The 27,117-nt window shown below is 36.4% G+C and overlaps 1 protein-coding gene and 1 long non-coding RNA gene across 2 annotated transcripts; one reads left to right on the forward strand and one right to left on the reverse strand.

Moving 5' to 3' along the window:
• Positions 1-1,962: 1,962 nt before the first annotated feature.
• On the reverse strand, positions 1,963-20,239 carry LOC144578946 (uncharacterized). Its single transcript, XR_013525556.1, has 4 exons — positions 19,964-20,239; positions 14,825-14,887; positions 2,547-2,747; positions 1,963-2,332 (listed from the first exon to the last, which is right to left on the reverse strand). It is a non-coding gene; the product is annotated as an uncharacterized LOC144578946 (long non-coding RNA).
• DAOA (D-amino acid oxidase activator) lies at positions 9,618-25,385 on the forward strand. Its single transcript, XM_054248535.2, is given in 3 exon segments — positions 9,618-9,691; positions 24,518-24,570; positions 24,573-25,385. Coding segments are annotated over 3 exon segments (240 nt in total). The 3' UTR covers positions 24,686-25,385.
• The last annotated feature ends 1,732 nt before the right edge of the window (positions 25,386-27,117 follow it).

Here is a 27,117-nt window from a genome sequence, read left to right on the forward strand (position 1 = left end):
AGAAGTCCCTAGAGTCGAGCTGAGCTTACCCCACATCAACTAAAGGAGTCTATCTGGGTCCTGAAGATCCCAGGTCATCCACATATCCCCATGAATGTAAATGGAAGGTGGTGGGCCTGCTCAGAGAATCATCAGGGCTCTTTACTGTGGCCTGGAGCCAGCTGCCAATGAATGCCTAGGAATGCACTTAGTAAGAGTGTTGCCGTTGGGGCAGATCAGACTTGTACCCTGCAGAGAAATCCCCTAGATGTGTGTGCAATTGCTTATGTGGATGTTGTAAACTTGATGTTGTGAAAGCTATAGACTTACATCATCCAGTCTCTTCTGGCCACACAGGTAGGTTCAGTCATTCCTGAATTTTCCTTAGTTCACATAGATTTATATCCTAAAAGTGGGCATTCGTGGGTGTGTCAAGTTATCATCTTAAAAACATAGAAACATGAACAAGATATATCACTCCAGACTACAATGTCTATATGCAGCATATCCACAAAAGAACCAAACTTCAACAGAGGAACCACACTTCTTTAAATGAAAATGCCTAGCAATCATTTAATATTTTACCATTTACAAAGAGTTTAACTACAACAATATTGATCTTGAGTTAGTTTCCCCTGAATAACATTTTCATTTCTTAAAATTTGCTGGATGGAAAACCAGAAAGTAGAGTCAAGCAAGTACTGTGTGTGTGAGTAGTCATTGCATGTACACAGCTTGAGCAGGATGACCACCTCCTGCACGGGGCTGTATTCTCATCATCTTTAGCTGCATAAGAACTACACTCCAAATTAGTGGCTTAAAGTAAAAACGTACTATTGTACATGATGATCCTGTTGTTCCAGGATTTGGAAAGGGCATGGCAGGAGGTCTCACCTCTGCTTCACAATGTCTGTGATTTAGCTGGGAAGACCCAAAACGCTGGAAACGCTGATGGGTGCTGATTCTCTCCAGCCTCTCCAGGTAGGTAGCTTGGGGTTTCTTACCGCATGGCAGCCTCAGTGCAGTCAGACATTTGCTTGGCAGCACAGAGCGCCCACGGTGAATGTTCCTAGAAACAGGTCGTAGAACCTGTCAGAGTTGGAAGCCTGAGTCCAGTACATGGTTCAGCCTTACTTCTGCCATATTCTGTCAGTCAAAGGAGAATCTATCCAAGGATCACTCATGTTCATGAGGAGGAGACATAGGCCCTCACCTCTCCCTGGGAGGAGGATCAGAGTTTGTATGTTTAACTCACAGAAGGCAGACACCTTTCCATTGTTATAAACCACTCCCCTCACTCCATCTGCCTGTGCTAATGGTTTGCTTACAAGAATTTGTTCAGCACTGTGTAGAACTGGGATTAATTTGTGCTTATTTTACAGTTAAAAGGGAGAGGCACTGAGTTGAAGATTTTTAAAAAGTGTAAGTTTGAGAGCCGAAAACCTGGAGTGAACTTTCCTGTCAGCCATTTATCAACTGTATGACCACGCCAGTTAGAACAAAATGCAAACCCCAATTTCCTCATCTACACAAATAAAAAAATTAATACCGATCTGGTTGAATTGTTAAGATTAAAAATATGTGACAAGTGCTAAACCAGATACATCTTATGTGCTCCATTGATGTTACTTACTCCCTCTTTTTTTGCAGGGTATAAAGGAATCTGAACATGGACTTTCTTTAGTTTTTGGATCCAGATATATATTGGGTAAAGCCTACTTCATAGGTTTTCAAAGGAAGAGTCTTCTGAGCAGATCTGAAGATTCTCTAAACTCCATTGCTATGTTACTACTTGTCTTTATATGAATTTAAATTCTAGAAGTGAGGTAAAACTGTGGTAAAGCTACATAATACTTCTGATACATTTTCAAGAGTAGACAAACTTCAATTAATTTGTAAGACACAGAAATGCAATTTTTCCAATTAAAATGTACCTCTTGGCTTCAGGAGTGTTAATAACCATTCACACCTATAGTTCAAATAATGTAACCTTGTGAAACATATAGAAGGGTTTTCAAAATTTATATAGAGTTAGAGGTCTCTTTTTATAAAGAAACAAGTAAATTATTTTCCTCAATCCCATGATCTGTTTTTGTAAAGTAGGAATTTAAGGCAATGGTTTTGCTTTCAAGTGGAAACCTGAAAAGTATACCAACTTTTAAATGTCTGTAGGCACAAACTCAAGCCAGGTCTCACACAGCCTCTCACTTAATGATCTGTTCATGTTTACTTCTTTTTTTCTTCTTTTGAAACAGAGTCTCACTTTGTTGCCCAGGCTGGAATGCAGTAGTGCCTCAGTCTCCCAAAGTGCTAGGCGTCAGCCACCGCACCCGACCCATTAATGTTTAATTCCCTAGAGGGTAATTAAAAAAAAAACAACAAATTGTAGCTTCTTCTCAGAGCTTTTCTAAACTACAACAGATAACTTAAAAGCTGACATGCCAAGATACAGCCAAGCCTTGTGTTAGTTTTCTATCACTGCCATAACAAATTAGCACAAACTTAGTGGTGAAAAAGCAAACACATTCATTATTTCATAGGTCTCACCAGGTGGACAGACACCTTACCTGGCTAAAAGCAAGGAATGGGCAGGGCTGCATGTCTTCTGGAGGTTCCAGGACAGAGTCCATTCTCTTCCCTGACCCAGCTTCTAGAGGCCACCTGCATACCTTGGTTCATGGCCTGTCCTCTGTTTTTAAAGCCAGCAATGTTGCTTCTCTGAACACTCTTCTTCCAGCACAGCCTCTCCGAGCACAGCTGGGAGACCTCTGTTGATTATAAAGATGCCTGTGATTACCTCGGACCCACCAGGATAAGCTTGGTCACTCTCCACCTCCAGGTCCTTAACATCAATCACATCTATGAAGTCCTTTTGTTACATAAGATCACATAGCCACAGATTTTCAGGATTAAGAACTGGACATCTTTGGAGACTAGAAAGAAAATTCTGCCTACCACAGCCTTTGATAATATAATTAGCACATTGATTTTCATAAGGTTTCTCTAAATTGAATTTTATTTTGCCTCAAAGGTGCAGATGGTCAATCTTTGAGTGCCAAGTTTCGATGCTCATCTTACTTTCCATTTCTGACCAAGATTGACGATTACTTGAATATGCTGGGTACCCAAGTAATTTTATTTACTTTTATTAAATAGGATAATTGTATTTCAATTAATGGATTCTCCTTAACAACAATAAAAAATTACAAATGTTAGCTGAGAGTGACAGATATGAAATAAATTTTGAAAGTCTAATCAATCCCTGGTGGAATAATTTAAGAAGCAAAATAATTAGAAACAATTTTCACTGAAAGGCATGCAGTATGTTAATTTCTTCCACTTAGGCTTCAACAAAGCTAAGGATGTTGGAATGAAAACAAGCTTATTGTCTTCTAATGATGGCCATGACTTGGAACACTATTCCCTTCAGAGATTTGTCCCTGGTTTGTGGAATCACAGTAAAATATTATCAAAATAATTGTGAATAAACAGAGAAGCCAGGCATGAAAAGGAGAGAGATCTTGGAGCACATATCTATTTGCATGATAGTCTTAATAGCAGTAAATATACCTGAACAAGAAATGTGGGAATAGAGGAATAATTTTTCCAAGTGCATTTTTTAAATCAAATCAACCCTTACTTGAAAAATTAGTGTAAAATTAAGAAGGCAGCAGTTATCGGTATGTTTCAGCATATATATATAAGTAGAAGTAGGCAAGGCGTCTACAATTTCTACAGGTTGGAGAGAGTTATCATCTCATTTAGAAAGTTAAATGCTGTACCTAGGGTTCAATCACATTAGTGCTAGGCAGAACACTGAATTTGAAGTAGCTGGAGGGCAGAATTTTCCTTACGTTCTCTTATTATCATCCACTCTTTCTTAACCACCTAGGTGTGTACCTTTATTTCCTGGATGCATTTTTTTCCTCTTCAACTTACAAATTTTTCCTGTATAAAAACTAATTCTGCTCTGTCATATTTTATTAGGGCCTTATTTTCTAGTAGTGACAATGAGTGTAAAAGAAACTCACATTATCCAGTCCTATTTCTTTCAAGTATTCATTGAATCCACAAATATGTGAGGGCCACAAGTAATGTACCAACGGTGAAAACTTTAAACGTTTCTGACACATAGATGAAGGGGATATATATTTTATGAAGTAGTGAGCTTATTATAGGGGACTGAGTTTGATACTTTCTCTGCCTTCTCATCATTGTCAGAGTTTACAGATTTTACAAACTCAAGGTTATAAATTACTTTCCAGTTATGGTTTCCCTATTCAGAAATAATCAAAGTAGATTCAAATGGTCTTTTTGGTAGCATTCCTTCTTTCTGTCATAGCACTAATAAAAGACCTAAATTTGTTAAGAAGGAAAAAAATGGAGTATCAAGCTGAATGTTGTGATGTGCAGAGTATTTTTCTGGCAATTGTCTAATTGACTTTCACACATTTCTAAACATTCCCAAGTGGTATTTAATCTTCTGACAGTTGTGTTTTCTCAGTCTCTATTGAATGCAAATGTCTTGCTTCATTCCATATTGACAGCTATTTTTAGTTTTTTATTTCTTGAATGATTTCTTATTGGCTTTTACGATAAATTCCAGCTACTGGATTTTTACTTGGTTAATCTTCCTAACCATAATTTGATCTATTTTTTTTTTTTTTTTTTTTTTTTTTTTTTTTTTTCCACAGGCTTGACATGTTTCTTTACTGGAATCATCTTGCTAATTTGGAATTAATTTTTTGCAAGAAGAGACTAGAGTTATATTCTTGTTATATGTCCAATCAGAATAAACCTATCAAGATTTTTTTTTTTTTTTTTTTTTTTGAGACGGAGTTTCGCTCTTGTTACCCAGGCTGGAGTGTAATGGCGCGATCTCAGCTCACTGCAACCTCCTCCTCCTGGGTTCAAGCAATTCTCCTGCCTCAGCCTCCTGAGTAGCTGGGATTACAGGCACGCACCACCATGCCCAGCTAATTTTTGTATTTTTAGTAGAGACGGGGTTTCACCATGTTGACCAGGATGATCTCGATCTCTTGACCTTGTGATCCAGCTGCCTCAGCCTCCCAAAGTGCTGGGATTACAGGCGTGAGCCACCGCGCCCAGCCAACCTATCAAGATTAAAAATAATTGCTTAAGGATTCACAAACATAATTTCTAATATATAGCAGGTATGTTTGTTACATGTTAAGCAGATTGTCCTCATGTAAAATGGTAGGATTTTCCAGTTTTGGGGAAACTGAAATCTCTTTGTGGAGCCATGCTGGTGACTTGTCTCGGTTTTCTATTTTTTTTATCCCAATGGCTAACAATTTTAAAATGCCTTTGATACCATCCCTTTTTATCATACTCATTTTTAAGTCAACTAACAAAATACCAAACAGCACATTCGTTAATAGTATCTACTATTTATTACATATTTATACATTATAGAAGCTAGATTGGTAAAAGCAAAATTATTTTAGAAATTCTACATATATAAATAAAACAGCTCATCAATGTACACTCGACCAAAATATTCTATATTTATTTATTTATTTATTTTAAATTATTTTGAGACAGAGTCTCACTCCGTTGCCCAGGCTGGAGTGCAGTGGTGCACTCTAGGCTCACTGCAACCTCTGCCTCCCAGGTTCAAGTGATTCTCCTGACTCAGCCTCCTAAGTAGCTGAGACTACAGAGATACACCACCACATCTGGCTAATTTTTTTGAATTCTTAGTAGGGATGGGGTTTCATCATGTTGGCCAGGCTGGTTTCCAGCTTCTGACCTCAGGTGATCTGCCTGCCTTGACCTCCCAAAGTGCTGGGATTATAGGTGTGGGTCACTGCACCCAGCCATTCAAATTTTAAAATACTGTTTGATAATTGAGTTAAAGAAATTATACAGGGGATAATATTGATCAAACCAAATGTGTGGCAAATGCACTTTATATTGATGAAATTAAGGATATAGGAATGGAATACATGGTATAGAATTTGAGCTAAGAACCAGTTCTAGGATAAATAACATATTAGCACAGATTTGATAGGAAATTTACCTAGATGACACCAAGGGACGTCTAGGAAATGTTCATATAGAATAAATCAATGGGCTCAGTATTTCAAATAAGTTTTTGTCACTTCCTTGAAAATAAGAAAGGGAGTACTATTTGTCTAGAAGGTGGGTTTTATTACATGATAAGACTTTCAAAAATGTTTCATTGTAAGTGCATCCAACTATATTGTAAACAAAAATAAAAGATTTTACTCGATTGATAAGAGAAACAGTAAGACATTAGAACCCATTCAAGGGCATATTTAAAATCATAAGTATGTGAAACTGATCTATTCACAGAGATAATCAATAGCATTTTCACTGGACACAAAAACTGCATTTTTCTGGAAGAAAGTCAATTGCATTCATATCATATTTCAAAAATTTTACAAAGTAGCAAAATAGCTCAAAGATGATGAAAGGCAGAGAAATATTGGAAGACTCTGCTAGTCAGGTGATTTAGTAATCTTTACAGCTCATTTCACAGTCTTTCACAACTTCTCCCTGCATTCACTTTCACACCCCATTCTCTTTCCACATCAAAATCTAAGGAAAATTTAACTTTATCTAAGAGCTCATAAAATACTAATATAACTTAACAGGCCCTTGAAAAATTGGCTTGTGGTCAGCATAGGAGGAAAGGCCCTTTGATAGAGAACAGGAAACTTCCCAGTACTCTCACAGGGAAGGGACAAACGAACCATTTTATCATGAGGTTTGGAGCTTTAGGAAGGCGATGCGTGTGTTATGTATCTATGGTATGGGCAATCCATTCCATGGGGAATAAAGAATGAGGCACCACAGTTGATTTTTTTCTTGCCGTCTTGATATTTTTGTCTTACTGTAATTAAATGACTCAAAGTATAGTCCGATCCAGAGAGAGAGAAGCCATCCTTCATTTGGGCTTAATTTCAAAACACAGATGTGTATATTTCAAGTAACAGAGGATATGTGAGTCTCTGAGGGAGTTTTGTTTTAACCATAAACCTGTGAAAAATTAATTAAAATGGACAAGTCCTGCAATTGCTATACAATCGTTAAACCAACGTGTATGTTAAAAGATGTGATAGAGTTAATATGTATTATATATCCATTTAAATACTGCTGCAGCGAAGCAGAGAGAAGAAGGAAGAGAGAAGATAACAAGAAAAGAAGGATGGAGAGAAGGTGGGAGGACACCTGTTTGTAAGTGGCACAAAGGCATTTACAGAGATAATTATGTCCTTGGATCCCTTACCCTTCCTCAGCCCTATGCAGAGCATGTATCTTCATTTTTAACTTTTAACCACTAGAAAGCTAAATCCTAATCTTGAAATGTATGAAAGCAACTTCTCTGGATTTTTAAAAATATTAAATTATACTTCATGTTGAACTTTTTTCTAGCTCAAATATCCTTAATTTGTCTATAACATAGTAACCATTTTAGAACTTTTTTTAAAAAAAGTATCCATTGTCTTCTTTGTATTTTCTCATTTGGTAGATTTTCTTGAATTTTGTTTTTTATAAACATTACTAGGAAAGTTTGTTAAATTTTCAGATTTCCAGGCCCCATATCATCAGTAAATCTGGATTGCCCTCAAACTACCCATCTTTTTCAAGCATCTTGGGTGACAATTCTCTCTCTCTCTCTTTAAAACTACAGGCTATTAAGAGAGTAATATGTGAAAAATAAGCCTGTCCATACACAACAATAACATGTAAATTTCACACAGCCTACCTGTGTGTGTGTAGGTGTTTTAAATATAAAACACTTAAAACTGTTTGCCAGATTATTTTCCACTGTTTGACCATCTAGTACTCAAGCTCTACCAGACTATAATATCTGATGCTGTCTGCCTTTCTTTTGCCTCTTAGGATAATAATTTATTTATGTATTCACTTAGGTAATAGGATTTTTCCCCTAATGTTTTTATTTTCTATATGTTAGGCTTTATGAGTATAAGTGAAATACAATTTTTTAGCTTTTTAGAATAGTATAAACATTAAGTTACAATCAATTGCAAATAATTTTTAATTGTTCTGAAAAACAATTTTTAACCACATGATTTAATTTTGACTTTCATGTTTTATCTGAGACTATTTAAATCGGTCATTTACAGTATTCCTAAAGCCCTTTAGTTTGTCACACAAAAAAATTATAGCCAAGCAGCCAGAAAATGGAAGTCACTCAGTGAAATTATATTTATAGGCATAGCAACAGAACTATTACAGAGTAATTCCACAGTGATTTTTAGTCATACTGATGAGCTTTAATCTGTCTATAAAGTAGTAGAGGCTATAGTTTATTGGTGTGAAGCAAAGTTAAATTTAGATGTGTTCTGTAAGAGGTTATTTCTACTCATTTTCAATCTAGAGTTCCAATCAGAGCTGCCTAATCTTTGTACTACAGGAAAGCTACTTAAAGAAGTTCTACTATCTCTATAAGGAAGCTAAATTATTCAACTTCCCTGTCAAACTTTCCTTTGGAACAAGGAATTAGTCAAGAATACACTGTACGTATGATCATGTGTGGTTTCACGTTGGAAAGTTCCTGGCCAGAGAGTTCAAGTTAGCCTGTACAATTCTACAACAGATGGTCTAATTTAAGCTATGTATATATTTTATTTATCTTTGTTGAATATTTCTATGGCATCCTATTTATTGGGTTATAAAATTTTCTATAGCTTTGTTTATTATATTTAATGAAATTATTTTATTTATACTGAATGAATCTTTGATATGTTGAGAATAATCCCAATTGTACTATGATACCCCACAAGTCCTTCAATAAATATCTAAACGATATAACTGCAGGCATCGCATAGGAAGACAAATTGTTCTGGTTTGCTAAACATCTTTCAAAAGATTTTACTCAAAACATGGTTTATTGCTAGAAGCTGTGTATGTGTGTGTGTGTGTGTGTGTGTGTGTGTGTGGTGTGTGCGGTGTGTGTGTGGTGCATGTATGTGTGTGTGGTGTGTGTGTATGGTGTGTGTTTGTGTGTGTGTGTATTTTAAGAGCATGGTCATTTGTAATGCACGGATGTTGTTTTACTAATGGCACTATTCTGCTTCTTCAAGATTCTCTCAAGGCGAAGGACAATAGAATAATCAATAAATGGCAATGTTGTATCAACTTGAATTTTAAAATGAAATTAGATAATGCTACAAATTCATAATCAATTATTTTACAGTTAAATAAATCCGTTTAAGGGTTTGGGGATTGACTGACTAAAGCCAGCAATCATGTATATCTGAAACAAAATCTGACATGCATACATTTACAATGATATGAAGCAAATTAGCTGCAAGGAAATACTCCAGAATGGAAGAAGTTAACGCTGCAGTTACTCTTTTCAAGTTGGAATTGGGAATTGGGAAAGAGGGGAATTTGGAGAAAAGCCAGAGTCAAAATTTTGGTGAGAAATAAAGAATAGTTGAAGGAGTGTTTTTCACAAGTGTCCTTACGGCTTTGAAAATGTCACTCCTCTTCTGGAAATCTCATGACTTTTAAAAAGTAAAAGATGAACTTTATGATAAATCTGAAATTAAGCAGAAGATTGTATTTCCCTTTTCGAACCCTCACCTCATTTTTTTCTAGACATTCCAAGGTGATTCTAAATGGCAATTTGCACTGTCATTTTAAAAGAATTTCTCGGCTATTTGCTGGGCACTTTATGGAAGGAGACGCTGAGGTAAAGACGTTAAGCTGCATACTTATAGTGAGATAAGAAAGCAGAAGTTAAGTCAACCTTAGAAACCAGATCTCCAGACTCCTGGGCCTTCATTCTTAAGCCACACTCTCATTTAAAATATCCACTGTGGCTTTTACCATGACAAAAAAATGTAATTGGAGCCATGAATGTAGAGCTTTGGAGGGCACTATCAGCATTACACATTATCTTTCATCTTGAAATCTCACAAAGCTTTATTAAACTGTTCAAAAAGGAAGTGTTATTGTTCCCATGTACCTCTCTCTCCCCAAAAGATAGCTCAAGTGGATTTATCAGGTGGCTAAATGGGAATACGAAAGCGGTTAAATTTAATTCAGGGGCGGATATTTCCCTATGAACACAGAAGCTTTTGTAGTGTTGGTGCTAAAATGGTCCCCTTGTCAGAGGAGTTAGGTCCTATGAGATCCTCTAAGCAAATTTAGAAAAGGAGAGGGGCTTGACCACAGAAACTTGTTTGGTACATTTGAGCACCAAAGTAAGTTTTGTGGGAAGGTAAAAATATCTCAGATTGATCAGTTACTAAATTATATTAATCAAAGTCTGCATTTATGAAGGCAAAGTAAAAAAATTAGTTTAGAAATAATCTGGGTGATTTAGGGTGAAGAATATTACATTATGAATCTTTAAGACAATTTGAAATTCAATTATTTTTCACTTAAAAAATTTAATATGTAAATACTCTCAATTATATTTAATACAGAAAGTAAGATGTTGGTAGAGTCTTTATTGGAATATCTATTTACAGAATTTAGGAGAAAAATGTGTAAAGGCTTCAATTATTTGCATTTATTTTGTATGTTTTTCATAAAGAAAAACTAAGCACTTCATACTAAATTTTTATAAATGGACACATATATACACCCACATTATTAAATGGTTATGATAGGGAAGAGGACTATTAAATTAACTCTAAATAATATTTATTGGAGGGTCTCATTCTCATACTAATTTACTAAAATCTTATGTCAATAGTTCTCCACATTCACATATATTTTTCTGGCTCTTTCAGAGACATTTTTACTCACCATTTGGAAAAACCAACAAGAGAAGAAAAAAGAAATTCTTATCTGAAACGTGAACTTATCAAAAGTCACTTGTCTAGAAATTAGCCTGGGAATATCCAGGCACTGGAATTTCTCACTTTGTTTTCTTCTCCCTCCCAACTTCAGTACTGAGAGGAGAAAGTCATTTCCAAATGTCTATGTCTTGAATTTTTACATAGACTAAATTTAGAGTTATGTAAAGATACAATAATTAGGTCTCTTATCAATTTTCACACAGAGGTATTTTTATAGAAAATGAAAAAAAAGTGTTTTCTTTATAAAACATTCACTTGTACCAAAAAACAAGAGTCTTACAAAAATTACATATGAGGTACTACAAAAAGGGAGATCCAAAGGCCTAATTCTCCCTCTAGATGATTTATGATGTGGGTGTAAAAAATGAAGTGTGTATTTTAAAAAATAATAAAAAGAATCCTTCCTTTAACTCATTCTGAATCTGATGAATGGCTATAAATAGGGTATGAAATTTTTGGCCAGCCACAGTTCAAATTATTCCAAATTCCCTTTTACCTAAGACATATTATTGAGTTAGTACCTGGTAGCCCTCAAAATGTTTGTCTCAGCAGCATTCCAGTCCCTGCCTCAGTTTCTCCAGGCTTCCCTTGATTGGTGTCAAGCACAGTTCCATCACCCCCTGCAGAGCTTTCCATGTTCTCAACCCACCACCCACCCGGGTTCCTGTCAGCACCCATGAGCATTTTAATAGCCCTCTGCTCCTTACAGTTATCTTTGTTCATTGTTCTGAGGAATCCTTAGCAACATTCTGATGAAATTTGTTAGTACCCACAAGTTAGCAGAAGAATAACATCACCCTTTTCTTACTGTCTCCTGTCTGCTTCCTCCAATTCTCCCTCTAACCTGGTATCTTACATCTTTCCAATCAGGCGCATTTTGTTATGTTAGAAGCTGAGACCTCCAACAGACAGAATTTAAAACCATACTGCTACCAGACCTGGGATCTGGAAGGACAGTCTTCGCCCCTATTATTCCCAAACTCACTCAGGCTCTTCAAGCCTGTGACACCCTACTTTTGGTGCCGTCTATCAAATAGAATTTTTACACTTTCAAAATTATATTTCCTCCAGTGCAGATTCAGTAGTCATTTACTTCTTTGTTACATACCTAAAATATATTGGTTATAAAAATAATTCTCCTCAAGTGCCAGCCATATAAAAATGAACTGAATGTAAAAATTATAAACTCAGTAGTCATGCTTTCTCATGCTTGTAATCCCACACTTTGGAAAGCCAAAGTGGGAGATTGCTTGAGCCCAGGAGTTCAAGACCAACCAGAGAAATATGGACCCCATCTCTGCAAAGAATTAAAAAATTAGCCAGGCATGTTGGTGTATGCCTGTAGTCCTAGCTACTTGGGAAGCTGAGGAGGGAGGATCCCTGAAACCCAGAAGGGAGCGTGCAGGAAGCCGAGATCACACCATTGCAATCCAGCCTGGGTGACAGAGACAGTCCGAAGTTCCTGTCTGAAACAAACAAACAAACACACAAGCAAACAAACAAAATTTTAAAACCTCATAAACTAAAACATTTACAAAATTTATTTATAATAGAAAAAGATGATTTGTGAGATAGGCATCTAGCAGGTATCTACCAGGGCAATTTCAATTCCTAAAAATAGTCACATAGTTTTAAAAATAATAGAATATCATGAGAGTCATTTCTAAAAGGCATGATTTTGTGTCTTGAACATTAATCTTTTGCTTGTAAAATTTCATTAAAAACTTATTTAACTTGTTATGTTTAAGACTTTGCCTCAAACCAAAATAGAATCTATCATTTAAAATATTTTTCAAAAGCTTTCTACTGTGCAGTATTATTTAACAGTCTGGAATGACAATTATGATATGTATTTGGTTTCTCGTTCGTTTCTGAGCATCCAGTGAGGCAATTATTTTAAGCCAGAGCAACCCATAAGAAATTTTAAGCTGAGCTTTCTTGGAACAACATCTAACAATACAGCTGCACTTTAATGTAAAGAGATTTTTTTTTACACAAATGTATCTTATACAGATGCATTTATCCAAAAAAACTTTCCTTCACTTTCACCAGGAAGATCATAGTGTGTTTCTTTAATTAGAGAATTTCTGCAGTTGTGCGGTGTACTGGTCTGTACAGAAACTTCCCTTAGGACACATTCAATAACCAGTTGGTACTGAGGAGTGCTGAAACCTGGGCTAATTTTCCAACTAGACGGAGTAGATGCATACTCACCCATTTGCACTTTTACAAACTAGGACAATAGCAGCTTTTCTTGGGGGCTCATATAAAATCCAAACGAGAAAGAACGTTGTTTTCTGTTCAATGGAATTTCAGTGGTCGAAATTTTCACTTGGTTTTGGTTTGCTGGCATCTGTATTATGGTTCTCCAGAGGGAAAGAACCAATAGGATAGATACAAATGATGGACTGAATGCACCTTTTGGGGCACAGGGATTAAAGGAATACAGGAAAAGGGAATCTCAAGTTGCCTACCTTTAGAGACTAGACCCTTCGCTACACTTTCCATAAAGAGTAGTGTGAAAGATATTTTAAACCGATTAATTTATCTTGCTTTATTTCTGAGCAACTTGACTCCAACTATATTCCAGTTAAAAATTAATTTTTAAAAATGGCAGAAACTCTGATTTTTCCTATGCTCCTGCTGCTAAACCCCAAGAGTCTGTGCTCCTTGACAATACGACTTTGCTTTTCTATTCCGTTACACCAACAACCATGCCTGGCAAAAAGCAGATGCTCACACATTTGTTGGCTCAAAAAATGGGTGATCTTCAATTGTTAGTCAAACTCACCCACTGTGTCTACTCATCTGTGTTGCTTCTTGTCTTACAGACTGATTACCTCATCAATTTACTTACTTGGTGACTCATCCATTCATTCAGCAACTACTTACTGGACACTAACCTATACTTAGGTTTGGTTCAAAGTTCTCAGAATTCAGTGTTGCACAGGACCACGGAGGGACTATCATCGCTATACATTTCTCCTCACCTTTTAGAACACTGCCCCCATCTTGCCTTTCTAAGTTGCTTCCCAAAACAAGTACATAGCTTTGTTTCTGTTGGTATTATTTCTTCATTTTTTCCCCAGTGGTTTTTTTGCTAATCACAATAAAAACAAAATAGGAAAGACCAAAAGAGCAATAAACATTACAGAAGTGTAAGAATGCTACAAGGTCCTATCAGTATTGTCTGTAATCTATAATTCCTGACACCTTTATTGAAATTCTTTAGGCCTCTGTATTAGCTTTTTAGGGCTGACATAATACACTCTTGTAAACTGAGTGGCTTAAACTAGTTTCAGGCAATTTATTGTCTCACAGTGCTGGAGGGTCGAAGTCTGAAATTAACACACCAGCAGCCTGGTTCCCACTAGAGGAAGAATCTGCTCCATGCTTCTCTCTGACCTCCTGGTGGTGGCTGGCAAGGCACCACCTTCCTTGGCTTGCAGGCACGTCACTCAGAGACATAAAGCTCTGCCTCTGTCTTCACATGTCCACCATTCCCTGTGGCTCTGCTCCTCTCTACTAGAGTAGTAGGGCCTACTCTACTCTAGTATTACCTCATCTTAATTAAGCACATCTGCAGTTTCCAAATAAGGGCACATTCTGGGGTTCTGGAAATGGACATGGCTTTTGAAAGGATACCATTTAAATCAATACAGACTACTTTCATGAATTTTAAGAAACTCATAGAAAGAGTTTACCTCGGCCGGGCACGGTGGCTCAAGCCTGTAATCCCAGCACTTTGGGAGGCCGAGGCGGGTGGATCACGAGGTCAAGAGATCGAGACCATCCTGGTCAAAATGGTGAAACCCTGTCTCTACTAAAGATACAAAAAAATTAGCTGGGCATGGTGGCGCGTGCCTGTAATCCCAGCTACTCAGGAGGCTGAGGCAGGAGAATTGCCTGAACCCAGGAGGCGGAGGTTGTGGTGAGCCGAGATCGTGCCATTGCACTCCAGCCTGGGTAACAACAGCGAAACTCTGTCTCAAAAAAAAAAAAAAGAAAGAGTTTACCTCGTCCTCTTTTTCTCTGTTGTCTTCTTTAGCAGAAACCTTTATAAACTCCTATAAGTACCCCTGAAAATAAAGTAGGCCAGAATAATAGGTCATTATGACAAAATATTTTATAACACATAGTATTTATCATTTCAGTACATAAAAATTATGAGCAAGTCACATTTTATAAATTGAAATAGTAAGTTTAGAATTGCCTGTCATTAAAATTTCTTTTTCTTCTAAATAAAAATCAATGATTTTAGTTTTTTGGAGGCAATTTTTTAAATCAGTATTTGAATAATGGCACATGTGGTAGTGAAATGAGCTATGTGAGCTAGCAGGTATAACATTTTACCTTTTCTGGCTTGACAATTACATGTAGTTTTACATGTGATTGTGGTTCCTAAGAGTCATTAAGGAAGGAGAGGAATTTCAACGGTCGAAATTTTCACTTGGTTTTGGTTTGCTGGCATCTGTATTATGGTTCTCCAGAGAGACAGAACCAATAGGATAGATACAAATGATGGATGGAGAGAGAGAGAGAGAGAGAGAGAGAGAGAAAGAGAGAGAGAGAGAGAGAGAGAGAGAGAGAGAGAGAGAGAGAGAGAGAGAGAGAGAGAGAAAGAGACATAAAGAGAGCCTTTGTTATAAGAATTGGCTCATGTGATTATAGAGCCTGAAAAGCCTCCGGACAAGCCATCTGCCAGCTGGAGATCCTGGCATGGGGTAATGTGACCCTGGAAGCCAACGGTGTAAATCTCAGACCAACATCCAAGGAGTAACTACTCGGCTGTGGGAAGCAAGGTGCTGGTACTAAGTCCTAGAGTCCAAAAAGTGGAGTTCTGTTGTTCAAGAGCAAGGAACGAAGAGTAAGTTCCAGCCTAAGAATGACAGACACACACATTCTTTCCTCTATCTTATTGTTCCATCTGGGCTATCAGCTGATGAGATGACACCTTCCCATGGTGAAGAGGGATCTTCTCAGTCCACTGACACAGATGCCAAAGTCCTCTGGAAACATCCTCACAGAAACACCAAAAATCGTGCTTTACCAGTTCTCTAGGTATTTCCTTAATCCAGTCCAGTTGATGTCTAAAATTATCACAGCATCTAAACCAGCTACCTCTTTGAACAAGATCTCTACATGTTAATGTAACGATGTAGATCTCCATTTCGAACACTACTCTTCTTAGTACGGAATTACTTGGAAACCTTTCTTTACAGGATGTAAAGGTGCATATTAATAGAGCCATTGTGTTTTTTCATTTTGCTTTATAATAGCAATAATCATGGGCACAATTTATTCAAAACCCATGTCAGGACCTGTGAAAATAGTTGAAATAAAGTATTTTTCATTTATTACCCCCGAGTCTATGGTGAACATGCCATTATCATCCCACTTCAAAGAAGATTTGGAGTCTTAGCTTGGTTCTGTTCCTTGTTCACAGTACTATAGGTGAGTGGAGGAGCTAGAATTTGAATTCAAAGCCCTAGAACTCCAGGAACCTTGGTCTAAAGCAAAACACATACTGTTTATCCCACTCTCTGAAGTGGCTATTTCATATATGTTTTTATTCACTAAAACTCTAATCCTCCTGTCCAAACCCTTAAATCTCAGCAGACATCCTTTCCTTCAAGATCAAAGCAAAAATAAAAGCCATAAAAAAGCAGACTCCCTTAATATCCCACCCTTAGCATCCAGCATTCAGCCCCATCTGCTCTTCTCTCTCCCATGAGGAAAACTCATCTCTCTACAAAACCTCTGGATCTCATCCTTTTCTGTGGTAGTGGAAACAAACTATTGATTCAAATTTTCTCTCTCCATTGTATCCTTCTCATCAGTATTTAAATGTGTTGTAGGCTCTAACATCTTAATAACAAGAATCCTTTACCCTTAGGCCAGCAATCTCCTTCCCCTCCCCTCCTCTCCCCTCCCCTCTGCTCTTTTCTTCTCTCTTCCTTTAAAAGACGAACCCTTAATACTTTCTATAACTGGTGTATTAGTCTTTTCTCACACTGCTAATAAAGACATATCTGAGACTGGGTAATTTATAAAGGAAAGGTACTTAATTGACTCATATTTCCACATAGCTGGAAAGGCCTTACAATCATGGCAGAAGATAAAGAAAGAGCCAACGGACTTCTTATATGTCAACGGACAAGAGAAAGAGCTTGTGCAGCAGGAAAATTCCCCTTTATAAAACCTTCAGATCTCATGAGACTATTCACTATCATGAGACCAGCCCCCATGACTCAATTGCCTCCCACTGGGTCCCTCCCATGATAGGTGGTAATTGTGGAAGCTACAATTCCAGGTAAGATTTGGGTAGGGACACAGCAGACCATATTACTTGCAACTTCTATTTAATTATTTCTCATTAGATCAATTTTCCTTTGTCTTGTGATTTATTTAACGAATTCTTTTTCATTAATCCATTTTGTTAGTTTTGAATCGAGTGACTTTTTTAATTCTCGTTTTTATTTTAACTTCTAAACAGCATAAGGAAGGACTGTGTGGTTCCTACTCTTAGCTTCTGTGGGAGCTCTCATTCCTTGTTCCCTATCACTTTGCTTTTTTTCTCAGTCTCTTTTGCCAGCTTCTCAGCTTTGACCTTCGTGTAAGTCTTTAAGAGTTCAATATGAAATTGTGAACTTGGAGATAGAAACTTATTTTTATCAAATTTACAGAGGTATAATTGGCATAAACTATACATATTTAAAATGTATAACTGGATAAGTTTTTACATGTGAATATATCCTAAAAAACATTACCACAGTAATATTTACCACAAACCTATCATTCTCTGAAGTTTCTTATGCTTCTTTTAATGTCTCCTCCTCCTTTTCCTTATCTCCCCCTTTCCCTCCTCTTTCCTCTCCCCAGTTCTCGAATAAGTAATTTCTTTCATTCCGTATTAGTCTGCATTTACTGGAGTAAGGTATAAACAGAACGGCACAGTGTTTGCTCTATTTTGCTTGCATTCTTTCACTCAATATAATTGTTTTTAGGCTCATCTGTGTTAAGTCACGTTTCATTGCATCACAGTTCCTTTATCCATTCCTCTGTTGATGGGCATTAAAGTTGTTTCCAGGTTTCAGTGGCTGTAAGTAAAGATGTGATAATTTGCGTAGAAGTCTTATAATGAACATATGTTTTTATTTCCATGGGTAAATACCTAGATCATTTGAATACATCCAATAGCAGTTGGATAGATTATCCTGTATTTAAGGAATCTGTGTCATTGCTTTTCAAAGTAATTGTACCATTCTGCATTCCTACCAGCAGGATATGAGTGTTCCAGTTTCTCCATATTCTCACCAACATTTGATATGGTCAGCATACTTAGCTCTAGACATTTAAAAAAGTGTGCAGTGCTCTCTTGTTATGCTTTCATTTGCATTTTCATAATGACAAATAATACTGAGCATCTTTTCATATGCATGTTCTCTACCAGTAGTTTTTTACAGTAGTCAGCTAAAGTTTTTGCTCATTTATTTATTATTTCTTATTTATTAATTAATTTATTTATTCTTATTGAGTATTGAGGTTTCTTTATACTTTCTGGATACAAATCTTCCATTACCTATATCACTTGTAAATAGTTTCTTGTAGGCCATGGAGAACTGTCTTTCAATTCTCTTAACAATGACCTTTAAAGAGGAGATGTTCTTTTTCATCTCTTATTTTTTGTTGCTGTGATTGTTTAATTTTAAAGTCCGATTTATCCAATTTATTCTTGCATGGATCATGTTTCTTTTCTGTTGTATCTAAGACATCTTTCTAAATGCGAACCCATTAAGGGTCTCATATGTTTTCTTCCATGAGTTTTATAGTTTAAGATTTAAGGTCTCTAATCCAACTTGAGTTAACTTTTAAACATAGATAAAAGATGAACTGTTTTGTAATGAGCACCTAATTGTCCCAACATCATTTGTTGAAAATATGACATTACTATGCTCCCAAAAAGTTTCTTTTGCCTTTTGCCAATTTGTCCATATATGTATAGGTCTATTTTTTTTTACTTTCTATTTCATCCTATTAATTTATTTGTCTATCTTAATGCTAATACCCATCTTAAAATTATACTTATTCAAAGTTTTGTTCTTTTAGAAAAGTGCTACAGCTATAATAAGTCCTTTGCATTTCCTTAGGATTTTAAAATTCAACTTGTCAACTTCTACAGTGTAGCTTGCTGGGATTACATGGAAAATATAGATGGATTTGGGGACAACTGACATCTTAAGAATACTGTCTTCTGACCCATTAAAAATGTATCTTTCTTCATTTATTTAGGTAATCATTAATTTTTAATTTTTTCTTAGTGTTTTTCTATTTTTAACTGTATGGAACTCTCCCATATTTTGTCAGATTTATCTGGAAGTATTTTGTATTTTTTTTTTTTGCTCTTATAAGTACCATTTTTAAAAATTCAATTTCATATTGTTCTTTACTCTTGTATAAAATAATTTTAATATTATATATTAAATTTGAATTCTGAAAAACCTCACTAAAATCATGTATTAGTTCTAATAGCTTTTTGTATGTTTCATAGTTCTTTGTATAGCTCGTGATACTGTCTACGGATAAAAACAGTTTATTTCTTACTATCCAATTTGGATGCCTTTTATTTATTCCTGCCTTACTACTATGAACGAAAACTGCAATATCAAAGAAATATTGAGAGTAGACAATCTTGTCTTTTACCTGAATACAGGTTATCTAGGGCAATCGTTGGGCTCAATGTATTTGCTCATTTTTCTCTCCTTGGTTGCCTGATATTTTTGTTTTAAAAACCATTGTTTCAAATGTTCTGTGTTTGTTGTTTGTTTGTTTTCTCTTATGGCAAGGTTAGCCTGGTCCCTTTTGTTCACATGCGTCTGAAATAGTCCACACCGTCCTTTAAAATGTTTAATGCTGATGTCAGGATTTCTTCTGCTCTCCTAAACATTATCTGGCTGAGGAAAGTCATCTACTTGCACAGCTTTGATTATAATTCAAACAGAAATGACTCCCACGCTTATCTCTCCAACTCAAATCTCTCATTTGAATTCCAAAGGCATTTTTTAACCACCAAATCTACAGCTCCACATAAAAATCTCACAGACAGATCAAACTTTGCATGTCAAAAATGAACCCGTGCTCAACCCACCACTTACTTGATCTGTTGGATTTTGTGTCTCAGTAAATGGCATCATCATCTGGAAGAAACCTGGAAGTCAACCACGACTCTGCTCCATCCCTAAACACTCACTTAATCAAGTCCTGTTGAGTCTACTACAAAAAAATATATTTTAAAACCTTTACATGGTTCCTTTCCACTACCCATCATCTCACTTCCTTTCAATAATCCCCTGTTTGGGGTTAAACTATATCCCTAAGAAAGATATATTGCAGTCCTAATCCACAATGCCTATGAATATGACCTTACTTAGATATAGAATATTTGCAGATGTAATCAGTTAAGATGAGGTCATCAGGGTGGGCTCTATTCCATTGTGACTGGGGTCTTTGTGGGAAGAGGAGAAGAGGCACTGAAGCAGACATACAGGGAGAAGGTAAGGTGAAGACATACAGGAAGAGCACCATAATGACAGAGTGATGTGTCCAACAAGCAAGGAGTTTCAAGAATTGAAATCAACATTGGAAGCTAAGAAAAGGACATTGAACAGCTTTTTTCCTAAAGCCTTTAGAGAGAGCATGACCTGCTGCAACCCCCATCTTGAAATGTGAGAGAATAGATTTCTGTTATTGTAAGCCACTCAGTTCACCGTACTCTGTTGTGGTAGCCTAGGGAACAAATGCACTCCCATCCCCATCACCTTAATTCAACAAGAGCCATTTAAGCTCCTATGTGCCACCTGGTATTGTGCTCAGACCCTTTATATGCTGCTCCAGGCAGAAGTCAGAGTGATCTTGTAAAAAAGCAAATCTGAGCATGTCAATGCCCTTCTTCAAACTTTCAGAGGCTCCTTATTATTTTAAGGAGGCTGTCCAGGATCTAAAACATGGTCTAAATGGACCTCAATAATCTGCTCTCCACCCTTCTCTTTTATATGCTCTCAGAGTGTTTTCTGACTTCATCAAAGTATTCTGGTCTCCCTTGCTCCTTAGTTGTCCTGTATGCTGTTCCCTCTCCTTGTATGCTTTTTTTTCCCCACACTCACCTGCTTCACTTGGTTAACATCTGTATATTCTTCAGATGCCACTTTCCCAGAGAAACCTCTCCTAACGAAATTGCGTGTCTATTTCTGAGCAGCTCTCTCACCCCATTGACCTATATAGTGGTATATGTGCACAATAAAGTGTGCTGATTTGCTTGATTTGTATAATGAATAAGATGTAGTACGAAATATTCTTTGGATGCAGTATTCATGAATGCTCTAAGTTTCCAGATCTTAGTATTGACTATTTTCTTTTTTGAGATGGAGTTTCACTCTTGTCACCCTGGCTGAAGTACAATGGCACGATCTTGGCTCACTGCAACCTCTGCTCCCAGGTTCAAGTGATTCTCCTGTCTCAGCCTCCTGAGTAGCTGGGATTACAGGCACCCACAACCAAGCCCGAATAATTTTTGTATTTTTGGTAAAGACAAGGTTTCACCATGCTGGCCAGGCTGGTCCCGAACTCCTGACATCCAGTGATCTGCTCTCCTTGGACTCCCATAGTGCTGGGAGATTACAGGCGTGAGCCACCACACCTGGCCTCAGTATTGACTATTTCTACACAGCTTCTATTTCTTCATTCTCTCCCCTCTCCATTACAGGTCTACATTTCTAAACAATTCCGTGGGTAACCTTAATCATCCAAACCCTAAAACCTCAGAGTGTTGGATTACAGTAATCAGGAATTAGGATAAGAGGAGAATGAAGGAAAAGGAGAGAGAGCAGAGACTCCATGAAAGCCAGCAGAGGGTAGGGAATAACACAACTTTGCCAGCTGGTTTTGAAAATACTGGGAGTCTCACATATATTCAATTATTTATCAATTATTTCACACATGAACCAAATCAGTAAAGGGACTAACTTCTGCTCCTCATACATTCCTCATGGTACACTCCCTCTCCTTCCCTCAGCTTTTGCTGTTGTTCTGCACTAGGGCTATGTTCTTTTTTAAAAAAAATGATCTAATTTATATAATAATATTCTGATGATGGAGCAGAAAATGATGTGATTTATCCTATATTTTATAAAAGCATATGAGTTTTGTGTTCTGTAAGAGACAGGACTGGCAAACACTTTTAATATTCATTGTCTTTGGAATTTACATTTTAGAAATCATTTTCTCTCCTTAATACCTTTTGCCTTTGTTCCTACAAACTATGCCTAAATGTGTTAAGGCAGAAACTCCCAAACTATTACAGGAGAAAGAAAAAAAAAAAAAAAAAACAGCTTGCAAGAAAATAATCAAATGCTAGAGGGAATAAAGTAAGCAATCATTAGTAAACCTGAAGCAAAAGCTAGAAAATTATTTAACCAATTTTGAAAATATACTATATACTATTTTTAGATAAAAGTCTTATATAAAATACTGTTTTTAGATAAAAGTCTTATATAAAAATTCCAAATACCTTCTTTTGTTTGGGCTAAACATAAAATGTTTTAGAAAATTGATCATCAAAATCCTGTTTCTATAATTGTCTGATATTTATTTCAACATTTCTGATACAGCAAATGGACTGACCAGTGTCAACAGGCAACATTTAAAAAGCCATTTCTTTGAGATTTAGAACACTTTTGCCACCCCTGGGGACATGCTTTGAATCTGGCAGGAACATTAGCTGATCATGCTACTTCAATCTGACAGCCTCAGATTTTTAACAGGGGAAAAAGGCAGAACTAATGGATGTGAATAAGCTTAAAAGCACAGAAACTTATCAATCACTGTAAACAGCTGTATTTTGGGAAGCTAATAGAGGTACTTCTAAAAACATAAAAAGTCAATAGATATATTGCTGGCAACTCATAATTTCAATCTGGTCTTCTTCATTTGTCTCTCGTCCAACCCCCAACCTGCCTACCTTCTGTTTCTTTTAATTTTAAGTATAATAGTCTTGTCAGCATTGATTAACACGAAAACATTCTCCTCACATGCACCATTCTACTTTCCAGAAGGAAATAACACAGTTTCTAATTTTATGAAAAGATAACTCAAAAGGTGAATGAAGCAAATCAAATTATTAATGTGATTATGATCTTTTTCATCCAGTTCTGATTTTATAATAGAGGACATGTACACACAATGCTATTTATAATTGGAACATTATTGGGTAATGACTATAACTATTTATCTTTTTGTTCAACCTCAGGCACATAACATCTTACATATATATTTCAAAGAGCTTGAAAACACAATTATCTGTTTTGCTTTACAATTATTTCAAAATATTCCACTATTGTGTTCCTCCACAGAGGCCTCTAACCCATTATTTTCCAGAACAAATTCACTTTTGAAGAGATTACTAGTGTGACAATGATTCAAGAAGGACAATAAAGCCCTGCTTACTCCACTGGAGAAGTGAAAAACATGTAATTTTATTCTCTAGCTTTCTAAAGGATTAGGTTAGGATCAGGCCAAGTCATTAGACCTTAGAATCCTATGAAGAAAATGTCCTCAATACAGAGCCCCAAGGATACAAGCCTGTTTTAAATACTGTGATGGTAATCTCTCAAACTGAGAAGCTACTTTTCAATCAACATGGCTTGACTGTCTGGGGTTCAACTTTAAAGGCATCACGATTAATTTCTTTCTATGCACAAGGCACTGCAACGTGCACTAAGGATAATGGGACACACAGCATAGCAGGCTCCAATGAATTAACTATTCGCAAGGAGAGACAAGCAGTGTGAACACACCTGTTGCACTACAATGTGATAGAGCCCGGGTACTGTGGGTAGTACTTACAGGATGCTGTGATTAACTCTATTGCTTAGTGTATCCAGGACATTTTTTGGTGGGTTGGAAGTAATACCTGAGCTAGGTTTTTTAGACGTGTCATTTTCCTGGTAGAGAGAGTAACATTTGCATGAAAGATGGATGTCAAGTTTACTGTCAGGTTTAAGAGCATGAGGTCTGAAGCCAGCTGCCTGGATTTGAATTCCTGCTCCAAAATCCTCTAGCTGTGTGACTCTGGAAAAGGGATTTAACTCCCATGTTTCAGTTTCCTCATCTGAAAAATCAGATTTAAAATTTACTCATTTCAAAGCAGTCTGTGTTCACATCAGGTTTGAATCAGATCTGCTGGGCTTTTCTGTTAGATAATATTCCAGAAATTGTTTTAGAGAAAGAGTATTTAATATCTGTATTTTTTATTACTTCCCCCCTCAAAGACAAGTCAGATAGCTTTTCTCAATAAGTGAAGTCATATAACCCATTTTAAAACACTTTCTCAGTAAGCTAGACTTGTCTAATGTAAGCCAAGGCATGGTGGATGAGCATCCTCAATTATCAGGCAATTCCCATAATTCTTTATGCTTCTTCATTCTTTCTTTGAAACTATATTCAAATATATGGTTGTGGCAAATAGACACAAAGATGACCCACATAATCTTAACTTCTTAGTGGTCACATCTTTGTATAACACCTTTCCCTTGAATGTGGGCAGGAACTTAGATTTCTAACCAATTGAACATTGGAACGGTGATGAGGCATCACTCCAGTGATGAGGGTACATTATAAAAGATTTGGCCAACTGAGACCAGATTTCCTTACAGGCTTGAGGAAGTAACCAGGCTTGTTGGAAAAGTTCTCAGAGTAAGGGACTATGAGTGGCCTCTAAGGACTGCAGGCAGCCTCTAGAATGAATGTGGACCTGCAACTACAAAGAGCGAAAGGACCAGTCACGCAACCACAAGGAAATAACTTCTACCAAAGCTGAATGACTTTGGAAGCAGATTCTTCCCAGCCAATCCTGATGATGACGATGTAGTCTGGCCAGCGTCTTCCCTGGACTCTGACGGACTCTATGCCTGGGACCCAGCTGATATCACGTGGTAGTACATTTTATAAAATTACATTTTATAAAGATTTGCTACACAGTGATAGAAACCAATACAATAGGTAATCCAAATCATCTTTTGCTTGGCAACATTTCATCACTAAATTATTTAGGCTGGGCGCGGTGGCTCATGCCTGTAATCCCAGCACTTTGGGAGGCCGAGGTGGGTGGATCACGAGGTCAAGAGATCAAGGCCATCCTGGTCAACATGGTGAAACCCCATCTCTACTAAAATACAAAAAATTAGCTGGGCATGGTGGCACGTGCCTGTAATCCCAGCTTCTCAGGAGGCTGAGGCAGGAGAATTGTCTGAACCCAGGAGGCGGAGGTCGCGGTGAAAATACTACTTTATGAGCGATCAGAATCAGTAAAACAAACAATGGAAATGTAAACGTCCTGTGAAGTTTTTTGAATCCTTAGTGAAATTATGTGGGAAAATATTCAAATATATTAATTTATCTCAAATAGTAATGATGTCTCCCTATGCTGTTGTTATGGATTTATGCATCTGATACATGTAACATTACATCTTCAATCAATACTATTGATTGACCCTTCCCTACTTTTCTAATTTCTAACTACAATTTTAGGGAGAATACTAATAATTGAAGTATTATTTTTATTTTTCTACAAATGACTCTGGAATTATTTGTTTTACGTCTTTTCTAAGGTTATTGAAAATAGAAAGTTATTTCTGAATTATAACCCACTTTCCTTTAACTCAGTGTCTAGTACACAAAAAAAAGTTAAAAGAACTCATGATTTTATTTTAACATACCTATTCAGAAGCAAAACTGACTTTCTACTAAAAATTTAAAAAAAAGTGTTACTATTGTTTTATTTGCCTGTTTTTAGGTGATAGGATTGTATTTGCAACTATCTGGTCAGTAACTGATAAAATGCCATTTCTATGCACCCACCTGGCCTGGGAGACTGGGAGAACCTCTCTTTTTTAAAAAAATGTGCTTCAAGTTTTAACAACTGACTTTTGTTAGTGATATGATTAATCTGCCCGTGACTGTCAAACAACACAGATATCTCACCTCAGCAAGGATACCTCATCCTGGGATAAATTTCAGTTAACTCTTCTAGAAAATACAAATAGAAAAGAATGAAATGTCATGTAGATATAAAATGAAGTTTTCTGCCCTAATGGAACTGTAGCATTATAGATAGCTTACTTAGTACTGAGAACGTAATGTTACAAATAAGGCCATTTATTTTTATTTGGATGTATCTGAGACTCAAGTTAAATAAGTTACTTGGATTTCATTTAACCTGATAGGAATAAATTCACATGCTGATAGCTGGAAATCAGCACGTTAGAGACCATGGTCAGATGTTGAGTCTTTAGAAGTGACTTCCTGTGATCAAGTTCCAGTTCTATCTCTTACTTTCTCATTGTGTGATCTTGGCCAACTGTCATGATCTCTCTAAGCTTTATAGAGTCTAGTGTGAGGTTTCAATGAAACGAAGTATTCACAGTGCTTAACACAAAGCCCTCCACATATAAACCCTCAGAACATATTCATTATGATTAGTTTACATAGAACTCTCTCCTATGTCAATTAAAGCTGACTCACTGCAATACCCATCTTCCTCGTATTCGTTATTAAAGTAATTAAACAAGAAAATACGTTTTATAAGTTTGGGCCATTAGGTTTTTTTTTTTTTTTTTTTTTGGAGTTTTTGTTTGCTTGTTTTTTCTGTTGTTGTTAAGCAGCTTAGCCAAAGCAAATATTCACTATGTTAGAGATATTCTTAGGAAATCTTTAGATTGATCTTTGATTCTGTCTAAGGTTTGAGTCAACAAATTCACCTTTAACTTACAATTATCCCCATGAAAGAAAAATATAAAATATGGATACAAGAATAATGTACTAAATGTTTTAGGGGTGAAATGGAGGACCAAACTCGAGATTTTGTATCAACACTAGGGTAATCGGAGAGCAGTTTTATGAGCTTTAGAAGAAGAGGCATTCAGATACCACACCTCTTGACACATGATTTTGAAGTAAAAGAGTAAAATTCTGAGATGGTTCTTTATGATATCTTAAGATAATTTCTATCCATTCTCTTAGCGGTTTTTGTTTTCTAAAACTGGAACAATAATGATTGATATTAGGTTTCAGAATAAACAATAATTCTATCAGAAAAATAATTATATATGTAAAAAATAAATTGGTGGTTTTTTTGTGTGCATTAGTGAAATTACAATATCATACGCACAAATATATCAGTACTTAAGAGCTATTTGACATTGCTTACATTTTAAATTATTCTATGCTGTCAGAGTCATCTATATAGCTTTTTGCA

The sequence above is a fragment of the Callithrix jacchus genome, chromosome 1 (assembly GCF_049354715.1).
Source record: "Callithrix jacchus isolate 240 chromosome 1, calJac240_pri, whole genome shotgun sequence".
Lineage (NCBI taxonomy): Eukaryota > Metazoa > Chordata > Mammalia > Primates > Cebidae > Callithrix > Callithrix jacchus.